General features: G+C 39.7%; 1 protein-coding gene across 5 annotated transcripts in view; it reads right to left on the bottom strand.

The window, feature by feature from the left end:
* The window catches only part of COP1 (COP1 E3 ubiquitin ligase), a 124,054-nt gene that overhangs the window by 82,602 nt on the left and 19,298 nt on the right, over positions 1-22,154 (bottom strand). For all 5 annotated transcript variants that reach the window (XM_033516271.1, XM_015635745.3, XM_033516272.1 and 2 more), the window contains exons 7-11: positions 17,596-17,655; positions 15,701-15,777; positions 10,671-10,728; positions 7,065-7,179; positions 3,485-3,620 (exon numbers count right to left, since the gene is read on the bottom strand). In XM_033516271.1, the coding sequence (XP_033372162.1) occupies positions 3,485-3,620; positions 7,065-7,179; positions 10,671-10,728; positions 15,701-15,777; positions 17,596-17,655 (446 nt within the window). The remainder of the gene's footprint in view (positions 1-3,484; positions 3,621-7,064; positions 7,180-10,670; positions 10,729-15,700; positions 15,778-17,595; positions 17,656-22,154) is intronic.

Below are 22,154 nucleotides of genomic sequence, written 5' to 3'. Positions count from 1 at the left end.
TCTTCCAGAGAAATGGTAAATTAATCTAGAACCATTTGAAGTCTGAGTCAATTACAAAAACCCACACAAAACCTCCAAACCTAAGAGCCTATTCATATTCCCAGAGCTGGGAATCATGGAGCAGGGAGAACCAGCTTTCTGATACCCAGGTTTTGGAGAGTCATCTCATTGTAGAACATTTCTTGGATTTTCCTGTTCTTTTTCTCAAATATGAAAGACTGCCACATTATTCTCTGAAGGCCTCTGACAGTGGTAAAGCAATTTTCTCCATAAATCATTGTAATGCTAACGCAGCAGTTTACAGACTCATCTTTAAAAGAAAGACTTTACATTTACTGCCACTGCCAGCAGAGAGAAGGAAAGTTAAGCTCTGACAGCTGCTCTGTCTGGGGGCATAATAAATGGAAAATTTATTCCTTGGCCCAATTCTAACAGAATTTAATATACTTGTGAAAACTGTAAATACTTTGTACTTAAGAGAAGTAAGTGTATTAAAAAGCCATTTAGCATACTGAGATATTTGCACATTCATACTGCAAGCATGCTGAAGTCCCCTTGATGTTACAGCACAACTGGGTAACCTGCAATGGCAAAGCCTTAAATGTGCTTTCCCTAAACATTTTTCTTGATAATCTGTAATTCTTGAAGAAAATAAGGGACAAAGGGTTGAAATTTTCCTGGTTTGCCTCCTCATTCCAGAAGGGAACTGGAGTGTTCCTAAACATTTAATCAGATTTTTTTTAGTAAGACAACATACATATCATACATATGTTTACAGTACTTTATTAGTCCACAGTCAGTCCAGACATCCATAAACATTCTTACCACAAGGCTCTCAGGAGGGTATTGCTGCTACCCAGTTTCAGGATTTTTTCAGCCTATTTGTACACAGTCTTTAATTACACTTTTCACCCTGTTAGCATAAACCTAATTTTATTTCACTTCTAAACATCAATGTCTTGCAGATAAGGAATATTTAAATATTTTTCCTTTCTGAAGCTAAAGGTAATACATCTTAAAAAAAAATAAGCTGTTTAAGCCAGCAGATCTTTAGGAATTGTCTGTGAACTTCATGTTGGGTTAAACCAATCAAACCAAACACTCTTGTATTCCGTCTATCTGTAACAGCAGATTATTTATAAAAAGAAAACAAGCAAACTTAAGGAAATTTAACTTCTGGTCACTACTATTTTTATTCCTAAGTATACTTAAAATACCCCTTTAAAATACTTCCTAACAATTTTATTAAGACTCCTTATGTATCAGTCTTGTATTAACTCTGTATTTAAATCCATTTGTCTCAACAGCTAAACACCAAGACTTAACCTTCTGCCATTTCATCACCATTTCTTACTGCATACCCAGGAAAACCTTGAAAGATCTGTGTACTGAACTGAACAATAAAACTTTTCACAGCACTTTAAAAGCACAATTTCACTTTTTAAGTACCTTAATTTGGCTCATCTGTGAAACCTGCATGAACACCTAAAAGGCTCTTATTTAGTTTCACAGACTCTGAACTTGAGGCTATTAGTTTAAATGAAAAAAAAAAAAAAAAGGTGAACACTAAACTGTGTTGCCCAACACATACTAATTGTAAATTCTTGATTAACAAATTCTGACTTTACAGGAACTGTTTGAATAGCTAGGAGCCAACAAGAACAATGGCAGCAGCACAAATCAGCAAAGCCACTTTACCAAAGCACTTCAGGATGTGCTCAGATGTGAACTGTCTTCCCCAGCCTACATGCTAAAACCCCTGAAAATTTCTTAAATGCTTTGATAAACAAAAAGCATGAGCAGGGGAGAACATCAACTTGGAAACCAAGTTATTTTTCAGTAAAATACATTTAATCACCAATTCTAGGACTGGCTAGAAGAAGGCTTCACTGTATCTTCATTGTAACAGTAACACACATTCTTTGCAAACTTGTATTTCATCCAAGAATTAGAATGCCTTCAAACACGAGTGTGATTTACTGTCCTTCCAGCATTTTCTAACCAAATACCACAAAAATGCTGCTCTTGCAGAATGTCAAGAAGAAAGGGCAAAGGAGCAAAATCCATTCCATACTGAATCTGGTAGTTGAGAAAGTTTGTCTACATTGCAGTGAGATTCCCATCTGCATTTCATTGCAGCTGGTGTGAACCCAATCAGTGCAGGTTAAATACACGTCAGATCCCTGATTGCTGTGCTCTGACCTCTGGCTAAGTCGGACATTATACATTCCTGCTACATATTGCAGTAGTTAAGGAATCAATGCTGCTTTAAACAAAATGTGTTCTGTGCTACACCATGCCTCCAATTTCTTCACATAGTGCAAATTTCTTGGGGTCCCTCACCAAAAATTCAAGCTCTTCTGTCACTCTCCATGTGGCCCCTTTGTAAGGCACTAGATGAAAAGTCACAAAACCCAAATTTAATTTATCTTGTCAACATGTTTTTTCCAAGACCTCATGTACAGTCTCTTTGGATTTCCTACTCCCTATATCTAAAACAGGGATGGATACTTCTCTCAAGAGACTGCTGTAAACAAACATTTAAATTAATGAAATGTGCTTGCAAGAAGCTCAGACAGGTTGTGAACATACACCATGCAGAGGAGATATCCTAGTTAACATGTTCCATCCTTTTTTCCACCCCAAGGAGCTCCAAAGACAAACTACCACAAATAAGCAAAACCCCCAGGGTAGAGAGAAACCAGTTTAAGGTTAGGGCTGTGGCAATTCCCATTCTCTTCCTGTGCTCTCTATAATTATAGCCTAAGGGCTAAGCCTTGATCCCTGAGGTAGCTGGTTCATGGGCCTGAACTAGAAGAAACTGATTCTGTTGAAAAGCAGTCAAAATCATTTCACCAGTTATGTGTCAGAACTGGTCCACAGGAGGCTCAGATGAGCAGCAGCACACTGGACATGACCACCCTGCACAGCAGGGATACAGAGGAACTGTTGGCAAGAACAGAAATGTTACATTGGCTTTACCACAGCCACTGCCTCGCTTATGTTCAGCACTACAAACAACTTCCAAAGCCCAAGACTTCAAGCAATCACAGCTAAAAACAACTCAGCTTTTTTATATTTGCTATTGTGACTGGATTGATCAACAAAATGTAAAACCACCACAGATTCTTAAGACTACTGGACAAGATGGTTCATTTTTGAGATGCTAGAACTGCATCACTTAAACACAACCAAGCTAACATGAAGACAACAGGTTTTGTAGAACAGCTGCTGATAGAGGCACCTCAAAGATTCTGGATTGGGTCTGGGCCAACACCAACAGGAACAGTAAGGAATACTGAGGTACCTGAGTGCCTCCACAGATCCATGATAGTCACAAAATCGTCACACACTGGCAAAACTTTTAGGAAAATATATATTTTTTGCATACATACCAACAATAACTTGCTTAAAATGCATTATTAACTCAGCCTCAGCAGCCCACACCCACATGATGTGCTGTCAGAACCACAGTGTCTCCTACCTGGACACTATGCTGGAGCCATTGTAGAGGTCACTAGCGTAGGACAGCGTTGCCAGCGGTCGGACAGAATTGTAGCGTGTGAACTTGGACAGACACTCCTGAAACTCATCCAGCTGGCTGGTGGTTCTGCTGTCATCTAGGAAGAAAGAGGCAGCAACATTGGAGGGGGCAGAAACAGAGTAAGAAGGTAAACTCAACAGTAAACACAAAAAAAAAATCAAGATATACATCCCTATGTGATGCTACCTATGCTTGTTATCTGGGGAGGATTCCTGGTCAAAACCAGGCTCTCTCTCATCTCTAGCATTCTTTGAAGGCATTATGAGCTTTCTAGAGCACAAATGAAGTCTCTCCACTGCAATCCTGGGTGAACCTAATGCTGAGACTCTGACTAGAAGTCAAACACAATTTTGTAAGCTCATTTATTGTGTTCACATTCAGAGCCCGTGGGCCATGCAGATTATTAACAGAAAACTTTTAAGCATGTCAGGATGCCCTGCAAAGGACATGTCTGGTTTTCAACAGAGGTGAATGTATATTCTTTTCCCTGTTCTATTATGGTATGTCTACATTTGGTGTCAATTACATTCAAAATACTTTTAGTAAAAAATACTTCTCTTGTTATTCCAAAAGCACCAGAGCTAAGGGAGAATCATTTCAGGGCTGGAGAAAGAAGACAAGCATGAAACCAAAAGGCTCCCTGAACTAGAAGTTTTGTGAAAATTATGACCTTCAGCAGACAAGGTGAAATTGAGCCAGCTTGAATAATGATGATAAATATTCTGTGGGAAATGGAACAGTTTACTACAAAACTTAAAAGTAAATTGCAGTGTAGATAGTTGAAAGTCATTCACTGAATTCTCAGAAGTCCTAACTTTTCTTGGTAGAAACAATTTTATTTAAACCATTTACATTTTATTTTGTAAATAAGGAAAAATTCCTAACTTGCAGCAGTGCCTCATAGGCAAATCTGGATTCCCAGTATGATCAGGTATACACAGCTAAGCATTAGGTAGTGTCTTCAGACTTCGTAATGAACCCCCAAATTTGCAACAATTCTCATAATCCTTTCTCTAATGCTTCCACTCTCACTTTGTTTTCGCACCAGTGCATTTTAGGGGAAGTACAGCTAACACTGCTGGTTTACAGGTACTGCACACCTTGTCTCCCATTCCACCCCAGCATCCATTGCAGCAGCACAGAAACCACCCACAGACACACACAACAGGGATCAAATTCCATCCACTACTTAACCTAGCCTTATCAGCAGCATAAGGAAATAACAAGATCCATTCATTAGAATGGCTTGGAAATACCAGGGCGAAAAAAGAGAGGTTGATCTATAAAAGCAAAATCCAGCTGTGATTTCTTGTGGAAAAACACAGAGAATAATCATTTCTGCACTCTGGTAATTCCTTGCCATCAGAAATTATTGCCTCTGTACTTATAAGACATTTTGACGTGTCCCTCATATGCACTGTTTAATGTTTGATCCTATAAAGGAACAGTGAAGGCTAGTAATTAGCATGCTTAGGGGTACTAGCATATACATTATCCATGTCAGAGGGATGAAAAGGGGCAAAATGAACAAAGTGCTGCTCTAAATTAACATCATCAGCACCTGACCACTACAGGAAACAGCTCAAGAAGCAACACAAACATCAGTGTTTTTCAAAGACTGTTTTCTCCTTCAGCACTGAGATAGGGACAAATAGCTGCTACCCTTCTATTTCCCTGATTTAGAGATCAAGCACAAAGTCCTCCTATAATTTATTCTCTATGTGTGCCTGTAAAATCGAATATTATTTCTCAAGACACCTTCCCCGTCAAAGAGCAAGGCCATTTGATAATTACAGTAATATTATGTCTCCACTCCCTACTCAAACAGTCAGAGGCACTTCTTGCAAAAAAAGCTTTAAATCTACATTAAATCCTATTTAAAATGTGTCAAAAGGCAGGAATGACTTAGGAGAGGAAAACTTAATCAAGTATCATAGGTTATCCCTTATTTAGGAGAAAACCTGTACTTGCAAATCCTCTGCTCTTGGTGCAAATGACACATACGAATACAAAAAACCATTTTCACTGCATTCATATTTATAGTTCCAATTATGAAGAAAGATGCCTTCTACAAGGGAATGCTGGGAAGAGCCCCATTTGTTATCCTTGGTTAATAAGTTTTATTTTTATATAAACACAGTTATGCATCACCAAGACAGCTCTGCATGAAAACATCTCAGTGTGAGCTGTGAAGAACTGCATTCTGCAAAGCACCTGCTAGCACATCACAGGGATCTGACTGGACACATGCCATGTGCTTCTCCAGACTTTCAGATATCGAAGTAACCTCCCAACAGGCTGCATTCCTTGTTAAAATCATTTTGCTGTGCACAATGAGAACTGAGCCAGTCCATGCTCTGAACTAGGTAGGAGATGTAAATACTTCTAAGACTGAACTCCCCTAAGACATCCTGCAGCCTTTATATTTGGAGCCATTTATTAATTAATTTTTTTAATTATTTTTAATTTATTTTAAAGAGACTAAAAATAAATTCATGGTGAGAGAAAAAAAAAGAGGTTTGTACCCCAGCAATCCTGCCTTGGGAGGATGGTCCTTGCCTTCCCAGATTGTAAGTAAAGATACTCTGCTGCAGCAACCTGTGCCTGGTTTCCTCTCATCACCAAGTGGTGTCTCCCACTCCCTGAGGGCTGGCTGCTTGCCTTGCAGTCTGTCACACTCTATATGGGATGCAGCTCAAGGCTTGGCACTGCAAATCTCTTGCCTGCCATAGTCCATTGCCTGAAGCTTTTCTTGCCAAGCTGGTTTTCTCCTCCAGAGGGGCCACAGAACAACCCTCCTCACCCTCAAGACAGTTATTTCACCCTCTCATTTCTTAAGAGAATCTTGTGTGTAATTAAGACCCATGCATCCACTAGGCAACAATTACTCTAGCTGCTGTCACGCTGTTACTCAATTATGAATGAGGCAATCTAGGCAATTTTGAAAACAGCTTCTAATTCTAGACAACAAGCCTTAAATCCAAGGTGTGCCCCATGGGACAACAGCCCTGCTGCACACTCAGCTTCTATAGTCCAAACCATTTGTTAACCAAGACACAATCGAGATAACAAAGGATAACCTCCAAGTGCCCTCTTGCATGCTAAATACAGAAGAATGTATGCATTTATGTTTATACCTCTGTAGCATTTCAATAGCAATGTTTTTAACTACTGGATTTATACCACATCTAGTGGAAAGACAACTCAGTCACTCTCTCTGCTTTCAGGCATTTGCATCTTCAGAACAGGCACCAGAGAAATTGTTTATTGTGCGTGTTGCCCTTCACACTAAGGGATTACAAAGCAATACATGTGCCCCTCCAAAGTGACAGGATTAAGTTTTCCAAATTTAGCAACTTCAAAGATTGGTTGAGAACAGCAAAATGGGATGATCTGAGTAACACAGATATGGACAGCCACATTCCCATGCATGGAAGATGTCAAAGCTGCTCTCTCAAAAGCAAAGCTTTTCTACAAGAGGTACCTGACATCAGAAGTGGAACACCACATGAGAACTCACCTGAGACCCGAGTCATCCTGGTGGAAAAATAGCACTGCTCTAGGTCCTCAAAATGAGCTGTGAGGCGCTTGCGTCGCGAGGCCAGCGTGCTGTTATACCACGGCTGCTTTTTGGTCTGAGTGGAGAAGGGAGAACGCTTCAGAAAGTTAAAAGCCAGGCCTGGGTTTCACCTCTATAAATTTTACCCAATTATAAACAATTATACAATATACATGACAGGTTTTAAGAGTAAAACAGCAATAAATCAAGAATCTTGGCACTGTCAACAATTATTTCTCAGGGTCCTATGCTGTACCCTTAAACATAAAAACAAATCCCTGCTTTTAGACAGTTTTTGTTTCCTGAACCTTAGTAAATTTAGTGTTTCTGGCCTCACACACAGGACAGGCAATCCCAACCCTTGGGGAGTCCTGTCTTGCATTTACACAGACAGACAGCACAGGCCAACTTCCAGCTTCACAAGTCAAACAGACTGTACAACAAATACTCCCCAGATCCCTGGCAGACAGCTCATTAGAAGAAAAGGAGGCGTTTATTTTAATGAGTTAGTTACTGAATTACTTCTTTTGAAGCAGCTCAGTAACTCTTTGTAAAACTAAGCAAATAAAACAGAAGCAAAAGACAGCATCAAGTTTAAAGGTTAATTGAAAAGAAGTTCCTGAAGCTCATCAGTAAAGCCACCATTTCCCAAACTACTCAAACAGTAACAGTGAGATGTAGGAGCAAAGGATTTTAACTACACAAGTAATCTTTCCTGCTGAAGTAAACTCAGGAAATGCACTACTCACCATTTTAATCACGAGTGATAGAACGGAATGAAACCCTCTACTACATAAGAAACACAAAGAGCTCCTTGCTTTAGCTTCTATTTAAGAAGTCTCACATACCACATCCTCAAAGCTAAATTTAAAAATATTTAAGACCCATCAAGCTCCCTAATGACAACATCCCTGAGCAAGTACAAGGCCCATCATACTACTTAGTGGCACTAACAAAACCCACTTCGTGTACAACTCCCCCTCAATCCATGCAGGGGAACAGCCTGTTCTCATTACAGCCACCCACCAAGCTAACGAGAACAAATAAGTTTATAGCCCACTCAAATTTTGTTTGTACCTGTATGAAAAGCAATCTAACATTTTAGGAAAAAAAGCAAACTCCAAGCCACCACTTCCCACACACTGACATTGTGGCTCACACTTGCCTGTGAGAGCAGCCATGGTCTTCACAGCTTGCTTCATCTCAAAAGCAGCTCCAACCTCAACACACAACACTGGGAAGTGCTCTACATCAATACTTTTTAAGTACCATTTTCTACAATTTTACATCCTCAAAAAATGCTTAATAGAACACTTCTATAGCCTCTTCTGTAATTTTTGTGCACCACCCTGCAAATCTCCAGTCTCTCTCAGCACATCATTAGTGATTTGGGCTCAAGACAACTTCAAGCAAAGCACAGTTGTTTCAGTCTCAAGGAAAGCTGCCTGAACCACAATTAGTGACAAAACCCAAACCCAAGCCTGATCTGCCAGATCCCAGTCCACAATGAGATGGAATCAATCAGGTGTTTGCCTGCTGTGCCACCACCTGCTGTGTGTCCCTGGAAGATCCCTGTGGAGCAGGTCCCAGCTTGGCAGGTGGCAACCCAGCTGTGCTGAGAACCAAGCAAGGAGCACTCACCCACAGTCATCAGACCATTCTTAACTAAGCATTTCAACCTGCTCACATTTTGCCAAAACCAGATATTCAGTTTCTATGAAGCCTGCTCCCTGGCTACTTTCTAAGCAATACTGGGCAACAGGAGATAAAAATTAAGAAAGATAGAAAAGATGCCCAAACAATTTTTATTCAATGGCTAACACTACTATGGTTGCTCTAGCTGAAGATATCAGTTTGGATTCCTCTGGTATCAGGAGTGATTTTACTGTCTGAACTCCATCAGATACTCTAAGAGTCCACTAACAACTGTGAAAAAGCCCCTTATCTGCACACAAGCTCCTTATTTCTAGCAGAAAAAATGGTACTGCCATTAAATACTACCTGAAGAATTCCACAGGGCCTAAGTGACTTGTCTACTATTTACTTCTGAAGCTCATCTTCTGGAAGAGAACTGTCCTAGAGCCTTGTGGGATATAAATTCTTCCCTAACAACATGTTTGTGGGCAATGCACAAAGTAATTATATTGAAAAAGGAAAGCTGTGCTGTCCATCCTAGATAACTCTTACTGCCAGCAGTATCCAATATATGCTTTTTGCTGTGACTGACAATTAGGGAAAACCCCCACAATTTAATTTAAATTCTTAAAACTGTTTTTATGGTAAAGTCCTGCTGAAATTAGACTACCTTTGAACAGAAGTGTTTAACTTCAAGATTTCTCTTTGAACTCCCAATCCAAACATACATTAAAGTTTAATTTGAAAATTTGTACTTGAGAGTACAGATCTTGCACTCTTGAGGACAAGAAATCACATTTGAGGACAAAAAAGATTATTCTCACACAAATAAGGCTGTCATACAGAATGACTAGAAAGTCTAGGTTGTTTGTTTTGTGAGCTCACCAGCAGCTCACTATGCTATTAATTTTGCCTTTGAAATAGGAAGTACTGAGACAAGTAATGCCAGTGGAGAACAAATACACTGTAGCACATCAGAGTCCTGAACAGAAAACCCCCACTTACATTACCCCTGCCACCAGAAATGCACAGAACTACAACTCTCTGTTCAAGCAAAAACCTCCAAACACCAGAGTAGCAGGAACAAGCAGCATTTTCCCCACAGACTAGTACATGGAATTTTCCAATTACCAATTACTTACACAGCTGTATGCAAACATATATGTGCACCAGCTGAAAAATCCAGGTGCTTTTTCCTTTATATCAAATTAGATCCAACAGCACATTGACCTGTTAATTTACCAGTTCTGTGCTGGTGTGTGCTGGGGATGGTCCTCCATCACCAGAGAGCACCCAAGGCACAGCTGGAATGTGCCCAGCAGTCCATCTGCCCAAGTGAAAACTGTATAACCTTTTTGGAACTGTGAGCTGGGTGTGAGTGTCACCTCCCCAGCCCAGCTGAATCCCTCCAAGGTGCAAGACTATGGCAGTGCTGTTTGGAATTCAGGAGGCCCCATGGATCAGGCAGTTTGGAGGCTGCCTGCCAAACAGCTCCCTTCTATATGCAGCTTTTTACCCTCTATATGAATTTGTAAGGGTTTGTAAAAGGCCCTGATGAGGACAAACAATACAACTGTGCCTGGAGATTATTTTTTTTTTTGTTTGTTTTTAAAGTTAACCTTGATCTACAGCCATTTAAGCCAATGCAAAGGGATTTACCTCCCTTCCCCAGTGCCAGCCACATGGGAGATGAAGAGGAAACTATATCCCCTCTTCTGGAAGAGTCAGCTTTAAGAAAAAAGTCAGATGTCTAAATACATTACACCAGGTCTCTCTCACACAACCGGGCACAATCATTCCTACAGCTGCAGTTGCCCATACAACCAGTTAAAAGCATTTTCAAGGCTCTGGAGATGGATGAAGGTGCACCTCAACCCTGCCCAACCTCCACATCCACTCTCCCCCCATGCAGACATTTATGTATTACCTTACCTGAGAACTGCCACTGAAGCCTGGAGGCTGGCTATACTCGGTGGAGTCAATAATACTACTGCAAAAATAAAAGAAATTGTCTGCTTAAATCACTACACAGCCATCCTTTATCATTTTTAACCTCTTTGCTATTCCCTCCTTGACACTCTGCAGCATACTTGCCTTTGAAATCCATTTTACAGATAGGGAACACAAGGTTTTATTTTGTTTGGGATTTTAGGAGAGATTTTTTTTTTTTTAAATACAGGCTTTTCCTAGAGCAGAATGCTGTCACACACAATTATGTGTAGTGCAGTCAAATAATTTCTAATTAAATTGCAAAATCATATCTTCTGTATGAAATACGCAGTAGAAGACATTCTGAAAATAACATGCTACCACCGGTTTTCAAATCCTTAAAAAAAGAAAGAGAAAATAGAGGATTTTAATGCTCTGGCATCTGAATCAACACTGGAAAGGGAAAAACTAGATAAATCAGTGCAAGACACACACTAGTTTAAACAGACCATTAAGAAAATACAGGAATGACCTAAAAAAAATAAAATACTGACAGCCAGGATTATTATTATTAGACAATACTACACCATATTATAATATCTATAATGACACAACATACCTTTTAAATCACCGTTTTCAAAACACAGCACAGACGTACAAACTCAAGGGAATTGAGCTTTGGAAACTGCAAAAAGATCTCCTGATCCAAGCAGGAAACTGCTGGTTCAGTGCTCTTGGACATACAGGCAAAAAATCCAATTCCCACAGTAAAACACCAGAGCCAGATTAAAGCACATTTATCACTCAAATTTCATATACTTCCATGACAGGCAAAGATTAGCATACAAGAGCACAATTTTATTGATTATGCAGAACACATGATGAAAATCACCATGATTTGTTTCTAAAAAAATATTTTTAACCACTTTGCTTCTGCTATGTCATTTGACTTGGACAGAGAAGAAACTAGCTGGCATCATTTTCTCAGTATTCTCAGTCTTTCTTATAAGGCAACCTTAGGTTTTAAGCATTGCCTGAGAAAGCTGAAGACTTCTTTAAAAAGCTTAGAGAACACTGCTGTAGGTCTTGGTTTTGTCAAAGATAATTGTAACAATTCCTGCTTATGTAACAGCCAACAGAATTTATGTGTAAACTTGAGACTCTTGGCCACAAACAAATTGGTTTGGTTGAAATGCCAGGCAGGGCACCTGTAAGTTTGCAAGAATGAATCAATGGTACCAGTGCTTAAATATTTCTCTGAAAGTTTTCAAGCTCCCCTAGAAGTGGAGGGAAGTGGAAATAGAAGATGAGACATAACTACTGATGAGTCTTAAAAAATTAACTTGGAAAATGAGATTGATTGGACTTCTGTTCCAGGCAAGACAAAAGCTGCAAACAAAGAAAATCTGAGGGATAAAAATAATTTGCAGAAGCTATTGTAAGGGAGAAAACAGCAGAGCCATTTCAGGCATGGCTGGGGACAATGAACTTTAAATTAGAATGCGGCTGCATAAAATAATGAAGCATGGACAGCAGATCCTGCCAGAACTGCAGGAATAACACATTCAGCTAGAAAGCAATGAAGAAGTACTCCACTCTGAGACAGGTACAGTGGCAATTAACAGCAGAACACACAGACTGTCACACAGAGTGTCTGGTCTCGTTTTGCTGCAGGTTGTCTGGTGATGTAAAGTGTTTAAGAATGTAGACGTCATCTCCCTACCCAGACTACAAATTCAAAGATTTTCTGTGTGGTGCCTATAGCTGAATTAACTTATGTATGCTTGATCATTTTTCCTTTTAATAAACAAGAAGCAAGTTCTCAGAAAATTACAGAGGTGCCCTCCAAGTTCTTTTTTAAAAGATGTAACATTAGGTTCAGTTTGAAAATTCAGCTACACTGATATGACATTTAAAAACCCCGAACAACAACAACAACCAAGGCAACCCAAAGACTATAAATCCCATTACAGGGATGGAGGGGATGGGAGGAGGTAATTAGAACAAATGGAGGGGAAGGAAGATGAGGATTTCAATAACTGAACCAGAGTTACCAAGCAACTCATTTCTAGATCAGAATTTTCCCTCAGACTCCTATTAGGCATAGTTTGTTATTGCCATTAGTCCCGGATAGCATCACAGAGAAGTTGCTTATTCCTATCTCCTATTTGCACCATTTACTGGGAGCAAGAATAACACACACACCCGTTCAGAAAAGCCATACACAGAACTATTTGTTCTCTTCCCTTATTCTTCCCCTCTTGTTCTCTATTAGTATAGGAACCAAGCAATAGGCAACACTGTAAACAAGCACTGTGCTATTACCCAATTTAATGTTTCATCACAGCCTGCGTAGGCACTAGAGAAAACATGTGTTTCTTGCAGCCAAGGATGTACTGAACATCATAGCTGTGCTAGGTTTTTTTGCTAAAGAGCTTCTGAAGGAAGCTGGGGGAAGGCAAAGTAATTTCACATTTTGAAGATATTAAGAATGGGGAGGAAAAAGCTACAAACAATGAAAAGAAACAGAAAATTAATGAAGCAGACCTGTGATTTAGATTTAGAGCAGATGAATAAGGGCAAGTCACCAGAGACCAGATAAAACTGAATTCCAAAGAACTCTATTTTCTTGAACTTTAAATTCAAAGGCTAAAGAAGTTTTCTTCCTCTCAGCACTAGTCTGTGATAACCTTGTACTCTTTATAAAGGCACATTACCAAAGTGCTATACAATTACATTTCATTAACAGTGTGTTAAGTATGTTAAGTTATATTTCAATTTAAATACACCATTTTAATTCACTGATAAGCTAAAGAGTCTCTGCAAGTTCAATATAATTTTAACATGGAAGTGAATCCATCCCAACCTATATTTGTATTTCACTCTTAGTGGTTCATGGCATTTCTAAAATGCACTCTGAAGATTAAATATTTCAGTTAAGAGAAATGAAAAAAATCAGCACATTTCATATCAGCTGTTCTGAAGCAATCTTGCCAAGGAGGAATATGGTTGAGATATTCTTCAAAACTTACACTTAATGTTGAAAATAGAATTAGTTTCAAGTGGTAGACCTTCCTGGAATCTCATTTATGGTAATTCACAGCAATGCAATTGAATTATATAAAACTATATAAAAATAGGAAGTGGGTAGAAGTTACAGGAGTAACTTCTGGCAACAACTCATGCCTGTTCAGACACTTCCTTCACATACTGATTTCTCTTCTACCACTCAAAGCTACTTCTTAACGCAGGAACATCAAGAAAAGATAAGGGATCTTCTAAAGCAGAGAGAAAAAGGCAAACCCACATTCCCTAGAAAACACCTAAATATCCTATTATATCACACCCCTGGCATGTTGAACCAGGAGGAAAACCCCAAAGCTCGAGACCCAGGCAAGATGGAGCCAGACAGGCAGGTAAAGAAAGAGCCCATGGTCTCTGCACCCATCATGGCTCCAACCAGACCCCAGGTGAAGCACATCAATCCAAAGATCATTACAATTTCATTTTATACTATCTTACATCTTCAAATGCAAGAACTGAGACTGATTGACCCCTAGGACATGAAATAAATAGGCAGAAAGGATTATTAGGAAATTCTTAGTAGACTGAAACCAGTGTAGTTCTCACTGCAGACTGTTCCCCCCTCAACTCTTTTACTCAAACTCCTAGGCTTTAAATTTTATTCCAGCCTTCAGCAGATAAAAAAGTTCTTTGGGGGCTTGTTTGTTAGCTTAGCTCAAGTAATAGAGATACATTTCTACCAATAAGTACAATCTCCTGTTAAAAGAGAAAGGCTTCTAGGCCTGAAGGCATCCAACATCTAACAAAGTGAGCCTGATCATTGCTCAAGTTTACCCCAAGCATCAGTACCATAGAGCAAAACCAATCTATTTAATAGCCAATAACCAGAAAAGTAGTAGAACCTGACAAGAATCTCATCAGTTTCACAAAACTGCTTCTTGGCAAAACAGCAATACCCCATATCAAGAAACAAATCTGCACCCAAAAAGAAGTGAAGAAGCAGTGAAGAGCTGAATTAGAAATGTGTTCTCATTCATTGTGACCATATTCCTGTCCTTTCCCTCAGGGCAGCCAGAGCTTCATAGAAATATGAGAGATATTGGTCTCTGTGTCCAGAAGTAGCATCTCAGTAGGAAATTCCAACAAATGTTGCTGGGTTCCTCACCACAGCACCGTGTTTAAGTCTCTCTCAGGGAAGAAATCTGATCTTTTTTACTTCTGGGCTATTAGGTTTAGAGCAGCTAACTGCAAAAATATCTACCAGTACAATTTTATAACAGAAAATGACAGTTTAGAGAGCTCTACTTCTAAGAGAGAGAGATGATCACTTAATAACATAACTCGGCCCTGTTGAAATTAAAGCAAAAGACACATCTGTAAAGTAAGGCACTTTAAACTCTGGCACTTACAACTTGGATACAAGAAGCAGCTGCAATATTGTCATCAAGAAACCAGACTATGCAATATTCCAGACAAAAATACACATGAAATTATGTTATTAGAAAGGTATTTCATTAAATCAAAACAGACAGCAGATAAACAGAATCAACAGGCTGTACATTTTACATTTTGATCTGAGCCCATACCTTCAGCTATCCATGCTGATTGGGGAAGCCAGAGCACTCCAGTATCATACAAAATTAAGACCCTTCATATGCCAAGCAGAACTACATAATGTTCAGAAAAGGTAGCACATAAATAACAGCAATATTTTATTTCATAGCAAAGGCTTATGACTCAAGTTTACTAATTCACATGACATTTAAAGCCATCGGTTTTCCATGGCATCTGATTCAGATCAGATTTTTCATCCAAATGCAGGCTCAGATGGCTTTTTCTTCACTTCTTTGTTCACATAAAGTTTATACCAATTAGAAACACAATAGGAAAATACTGTACAGCACTCAAAACCTGTTTTTTCTTGTGTTTTGGGTACTGCCTGGAAAGCACTAGCAAGTAGAGTGTAACATGTACAGCTTGAAAGGCAAGTTGAGTTGCAAGCTCCATACCTGTGTGAAGGTGAGGGAGCCTCAAACTGGGGCACTGTGCTGTCCTCACTGACAGGGGAGTACAGGCCACTCATCTCCTGAAACAGAAAGCCATGTTACATCAGAGCTGACAGAACATGTATGCCTAATATATGTGTTCACAGAATACTGATGTTTTTCCATGCAGATAATCAACTCCTATCCAAAACTCTTTAATATACCTGACAAAACACTAATTTTCTTCAATTTTTTTTCAGTTATCATTCAAACTGGGTTTCAAAAGTCCTACAGCTGTGGTGCTCTGTGCTTCAAGAGTGGCAGTTTTGGAGCTTATACTCTTAAAAACTCAACAGATTTGGTTATCATCCAATTACCTCTAACCCAGCATCTCCCTTAAACATGGCAGAACAAGCAAGCTGTAACTGCATTTTTGAGATACATACAAACTTATCTGACAGCCCTCACAACTGGAAAGTAAAGCTGGATATGGGTCATGGCAACAGTCACAAGACAACAGGGCAAAGGTGGTGCCACAGACATAAAAGAGGATCTGTCAGTCCTCTGTGGGACAACTGCACAAGAGAAACTTTGCACATGGACTTGGCTTTGTCCCTCCCAGACTAAGTCACTGCTGTGCACCCAGTATGAGACTGTCTTTCATCTGTTTGGGAAATGGAAGCTATGCAGGATGCAGCAGCTCATTAGTTGAGGGGCAAAGTGTTCTTAGGACAATTATTACTTGAGCTTTCAAATTCCCACTATGTGCCTATTAGTTGGTAGGTAGAAAGAAAGGTATTTGTGAGAAGAGAGATCCCAGGCTTTAGAGGTCAGAGCCAAGGTCACCATCATACCCCAGGAGTACACCCCAGCTGCAGCCCACTGAAATGCCTGATGAAAGAGCAGAGAAACAGGTAGCTGAATGCTCTCTGAGAGATCCCACAGATTATGGGAATACTTACTCCTAGATCTCAATACTTATTTTACCAGTTTGAAGAAAACATGCTAAGGTGTATTTATTTCACAAAAGCTGAGAAACATTTAGGAAAAGAGGTCTGAAAAAATTCCTAATTGCTATCAGATAAATGGAAATTCTTGCAGTTGTCAGTCATACTTATATCTTGCTAATTCATCAGCACACATATTAACTGCATGAAGAAATCTAAAAGGTTTCTTGGGAGGTAGTTGGGAACACAGGCTCACTGCTCAAGATAAGCAAGAAGTGAGAAGCAAACCAGCAAACTGATTCCCAAGAAGCTTTAATGGAATTATATTTTGAGAGGTGTCAGTCTGATGTATTCCTGAAACAACAGCTTCCTACTGCAAGATTATACACTAGAATGGTTAGAGGAAAGGACCAAGAGCAACCTAAAGACTCAGTGAAGACAGAAAGATTGCACTGTCAGGTTCCAAATTCTTGGAGAATAATTCTCAGCAAAAATGTCAAGAGATTCCCATCATTAAGGAATTAAGAGAACTATGCCAGGAGGTAGCAGAAATCAGATTTGACATGCAGCAGAAGCTGGTTTTGGTCCTGCCCAGTCTCTGTGTAACAACCCTCTTCTGAGTCCCCAACAGCTCTCCATTTTAAGACTTGCACACTGCTGAGGTTTAAACAGGCTGTGCAAACAGCCAGCAACACAGAAAAATCTCAAGTTCTGATCAATATACCAGCTGCTGATTTCTAGCAAGTACTCTGAAATACTTACTACCAACATAAAGAAATTATTATATAAGAGCTACCAAACTGCAGCCTGCACACATCAGCTAAATGAACAAATTAAAGAAAGAGCATCATCTGTTCATTTTCCCATTACTGACTTAAATGCCATAAATTTAACCCAGCAGCCTCACAGCAAGCAGACAGCTTGATGAAAATGAAAAATTGCCAGAGTCAGAATAATGTCTGGGTACCTCACCTCTACTCGTTTAATATCTTCTTCCAGAACACTTAGCTCCTTCTGGATCTGCTCCAATTGCTGTGGATAAGAGAATGGGAGAAGTCTAAATCAATCTGCACTGCACCACCACCAAGATAAATGACAATCTTTCCAGACAGGAACCTGAACTATCTTTGCTGGTGTGCTACACAATTCAGAAGTCACCAGGCAAGAAGTTCAAATGCACAGATTAATGTAAGTGTGCACACACACCACATTCAAGACAAAGCTGTTATTTTGAAACAATGCAAAACAAGAGCAGGAGGTATTTTGATGTCAGTCAGAGACCTACATTATTCAAAGCAACACTATTATGTTCCTCTAATATGTTTCAGGCAAGGTATAACTAGTTTGCAAGCACTGAGTACAGAACCACAAAGTGGTTTGGGTTAGATAGGACCTTAAAGATTATTTCATTCCACCCCCTGCCATGGGCAGGTGTTGTAATGCATTTAAAAAAATGGTATAACCCAAGATGTACCCCTGAAATACAGAACGTTAGCTTCCCCCCTTATCTCTTCCTCCCCAGTTTTCCTTATTTGCTGTGTGAATGCAACCCTTCCCCTTCCCCTGCCTTCAAAAAGGAGCACACTGAGAACATATATAAAATAGAGCAGGCAAGGACACCTTCCATTAGACCAGGCTGCTCCAAGCCCTGCCAACCCTGGCCCTGAACACTCCCAGGGATGGGCAGCCACAGCTTCTCTGGGCAGCCACAGCTTCTCCGGTGTGGCCAGAGCCTCACCACCTTCACAGGGAACAATTTCTTCCTAATACCTAAACCCACACTCTTTCACTTTCAAACCATTCCTACTTGTTCTGTCACAATTAGAAGAACAATGAAGGACAATGATCATTTCACCCTTCAACTAAATACAAAATGTTTTACTAAAAGGTATCAAGATAATTCTCATGCTAGTTGCTAATTTGTCACTTGCCAATTTAAACATTGTCATTAAGTATTTGGCTTGGAAAAAACCTGTTATGACCAGAGCAAGATTTACTCCTGGTACTGAGCAAGCACCTGGTATAAAGGTATCACTTTCTCCCAAAGGTGTGATACTTACCTTGGATTACACCATAAACTGCAGTCAATTTGAGGGCTACACCTGAAAGGGCCAGAAGGAGATGTCCCCTCTCACCAGACAACATTTCCTTTCCCTTCTTTGTGCCACATGCAATACCTTCCAGGCTTTTAGTCAGTCAGCAAGCTGGCTTCGCTCACCTCAAGCAATTGAAGCCACAGACTTGACAATTGTTTACACCTAAGCAAGGACATCATCTCCTCACCTGCTTTTATTCAGCAGCTGTGTACCACTCAAACACCCACAGAGCCTAAACCCAGCCTTGCAAGGCCCAAACACACACACTCTCCTCTAGGTGAGGGCTCCTGATGGAAACTCAGCTCCAGTCCAAGTCTGGTTCACTGAGATACATAAATGTAATAAATACATGGAGACCTGGAAATCCACATGACTCTCCTCAGCTCCCAGTAAAAATTTACAGACAAGCAGCAATGTGGCCTGTGACCAGAAGCATTTGCTGAGTTAAGTCCACTGAAAGCTTAAGCATAACACATTCTGCAAGGACAAAACAAAGTTTTATACTTTCAGCTTTACAACAGACTATGAAATTGTCCAAATACAAAGTTACTAGTCTGGCAAGACATTATTCTTAGTATGACATATTCCAAAGAGTATTGGGCAAGCTACTCCCAAAGACTTATTTACTCAAGTCTTGCTAAAGTTTGATCCTTTAAGTGTTGGAAGGTTTTGCTTAAACAAAAAGCACAATTTAAACCCCTCTGTAGTAAAGCATTCCAAATATGTGTCCTCTGCATTAAATAAGCCAGCATTTTAATTTTCCTTTTAAACACTAACAACAGCTGATGCCTCTGAAGACAGGAGAAGAAAGGACTACTAGGTCCATACCTGTTTCTAACGTGGCTGCTTCTTTGAATGAGATGACATTATAAATGTATCCTAATCTCTGTACTCTGAAGGTTTCAGTTTACATTTGAGGTCCAGTCAGCAGAAGTTTAATGGTTTAGAACTAGACAGCCACAGATAATTTACAAATCACTACACCATCACAGATAATTCCATTTTCACTTCTGAGATCTACAGCCAGAATAGCAGGTGGTGCTACAGCTCCAAGATTAGTGGTGAAGTTAAGTGACACTTGCACAGCACGAGTCCTGCCTGAACTCAGCTCTAGCAAGTACCATTAGTCCCCCACATTCATAAATCCCATTTAAAAAGAAGTTACAAAACCACTTACAAGTTCCAAAATTACAGTGAGGAAATCAGCTATTCTACATGTACTGGCTCACAGCCAAACTGGACGTCTGAAAAATAATTGATAGTTGTTGCCATCACATAAACAGGATACTTTTTAAAGGCATAAGAGCAGAGATCTTTTATTGGCCAGCTTTCACTAACTATTGCACACAGCCACGAGCATGAGATGTGGAATTTTATTTACCAATTCTTCCTTCTAGTTACAACCTACCATAAACTTACCCAACAGTGGCAACTCTAAAAAGCAGGGAAGATTGTTTCATGCTTGTTTTAGGAGGGAGTCTTCGTGTGCCATCAGCATAAAATGAATTAATGTCCACACTGAAACCTTTAGGTTTTTGGTATGTTAGTTTGAGTGTTTTAATCAATCAAAAACCTTAAATCAATCAACATTCATTCCAATTAAACTTTGAAAAATGAGAATACTGATTTATAATTGCCAGCCTCTGAGGGACATTTAAGGAAGCCTAAATGAATTATAGTTCTTGCAGTATATTCAGATTTAAGGGCCCTTAATTTAATTTTCACTGTTGGGCACAGAAAGCAAGCCAAGTCCTGTCCCAGTGATGGGCAGAATCATGCCTGTCAGACTTTAGATTGAGTCAGCAAAAGCACTTCCAATGAGCACTGAAATGCATGCTTAGAGAGAAGCATATACTATAAATTCTCTTTTCAGACACAGACGCTTTCCCAGAAATGAAAGGGCCAATAAGGACAAGGAGGAGGTCCTTAATTCAGTGGTTAAACCTCAATTTCAACTTCAGTGAATGAACTACAATAAGCAGGTGTACAACATTCTGGTCCCATTTTTTACATATGGGCACATAAACAAAAGAAAAGCTACGATTTCAGAAGTTTCTTATAATCCTGGAAAGGGGATTTCAGATGTTGAAATTAAGAAGCTGCCAAGAACTTACACAGTGCTAAACACCAGATCATGGTCATTTTGTTTTTGGTTGGCCATCTATGACAAGCCTATCTGGATACAGCACTAAGGTTTCATCCTGGAGTTTCCTGTTTTTCCTGGAGCGAGGGCCCCTTGGGAAGCAGCAGCTTCCTGCTGTGTGTTTGCACAGCATGGACAACAAGCAGTCCTGACTGGGTCTCCTGGTGCCAGTTCTAAGTGCTTGCAAAAAACTAAAAGCTCACCAGTGGCACAAGGGAAGGAGCCATAGACCCTTGCCCAACTGTCTTCCCAATTCTAGAAAAAGCACAAGCAAAGAACAAGAGTTATTTTCTACAGAAATACTGCAAAATCAGCCACACTACTCTAACAAGCAGTTTGAACAGAGCATTTGGATTCACACTTTTTGGAAGCTCACAGGCCATTTTTTCTTCAGTGACACACCTTCCAGGCTCTGATCCAGACTCTGTGCAGTCATCACAATATACACCATAGATCCAGACAAAAAGATGAGACTATTACCAGAGAGAACATCATTTTCCCAGACACACAAAGTCATTACACCAACCAAGACAAAGCAAAAATTATCCGAGGAGGATAAACCAGGTAGTCATTGTAAATAAACCCTTAATTCTGTCCTGCAGCTTCACCCATCCAACATCAGCATCTTCCTACTTCCTGCTCTTCCACCAAGTACTGCTTTGACAAACCACAGTGTAAACTTCACTATCAACAGCTGAAACTTTTCTGAAGGTAGCCAGTGAAATTAATTTCTATCTGCAGAATTCAATACCTCAATGACAATGCACAATAAGATCAGTTTCTCTCTCTGGAAGTCTTTTCTGTCTCTGGGTTTTCTTTTGATTATTACTTTGGATGCAAAGCCCTTGACAACATACAGGGCAACTATGGCATGAAGGTCATCTTCACACCTCAGAGAAATTTTAGTCTTAAAAATTAATTGCAAATATCACTTATTTTGACCAAATACCTCTGTGTTACAATGTCTCTACACAACTGAAAGTAGGTGCAAGGCTTTTGTTGGTATGAAGACAAGAACATCTGAGCCTCCACATGTTTCATTAGTGAAATATGGCATTCAAGCCTCCACAAAACATGTGGACAGTCCATCTGCAACACATTTATCTGCTGAGAATATTTTTTCTCTCTGATCAATACTTCCTCCAAATGATAAATGTTTCCTCATAACTGGGAAGAGCTAAGGCTTGAGAACATCCAGGTTGTTTAACACACAGGATTCCCAAAGGTAGGAGAAGGAAGATGCCAGGCTGGTAAAGGCTGTTTCTTACCTTGAATATTCCTCTCCCTCATTT

This window comes from Parus major, chromosome 8 (assembly GCF_001522545.3).
Source record: "Parus major isolate Abel chromosome 8, Parus_major1.1, whole genome shotgun sequence".
Classification (NCBI taxonomy): Eukaryota; Metazoa; Chordata; class Aves; order Passeriformes; family Paridae; genus Parus; species Parus major.
The sequence above is the reverse complement of the archived record's forward strand: the minus strand, read 5'-3'. Positions and strand labels throughout refer to the sequence as shown.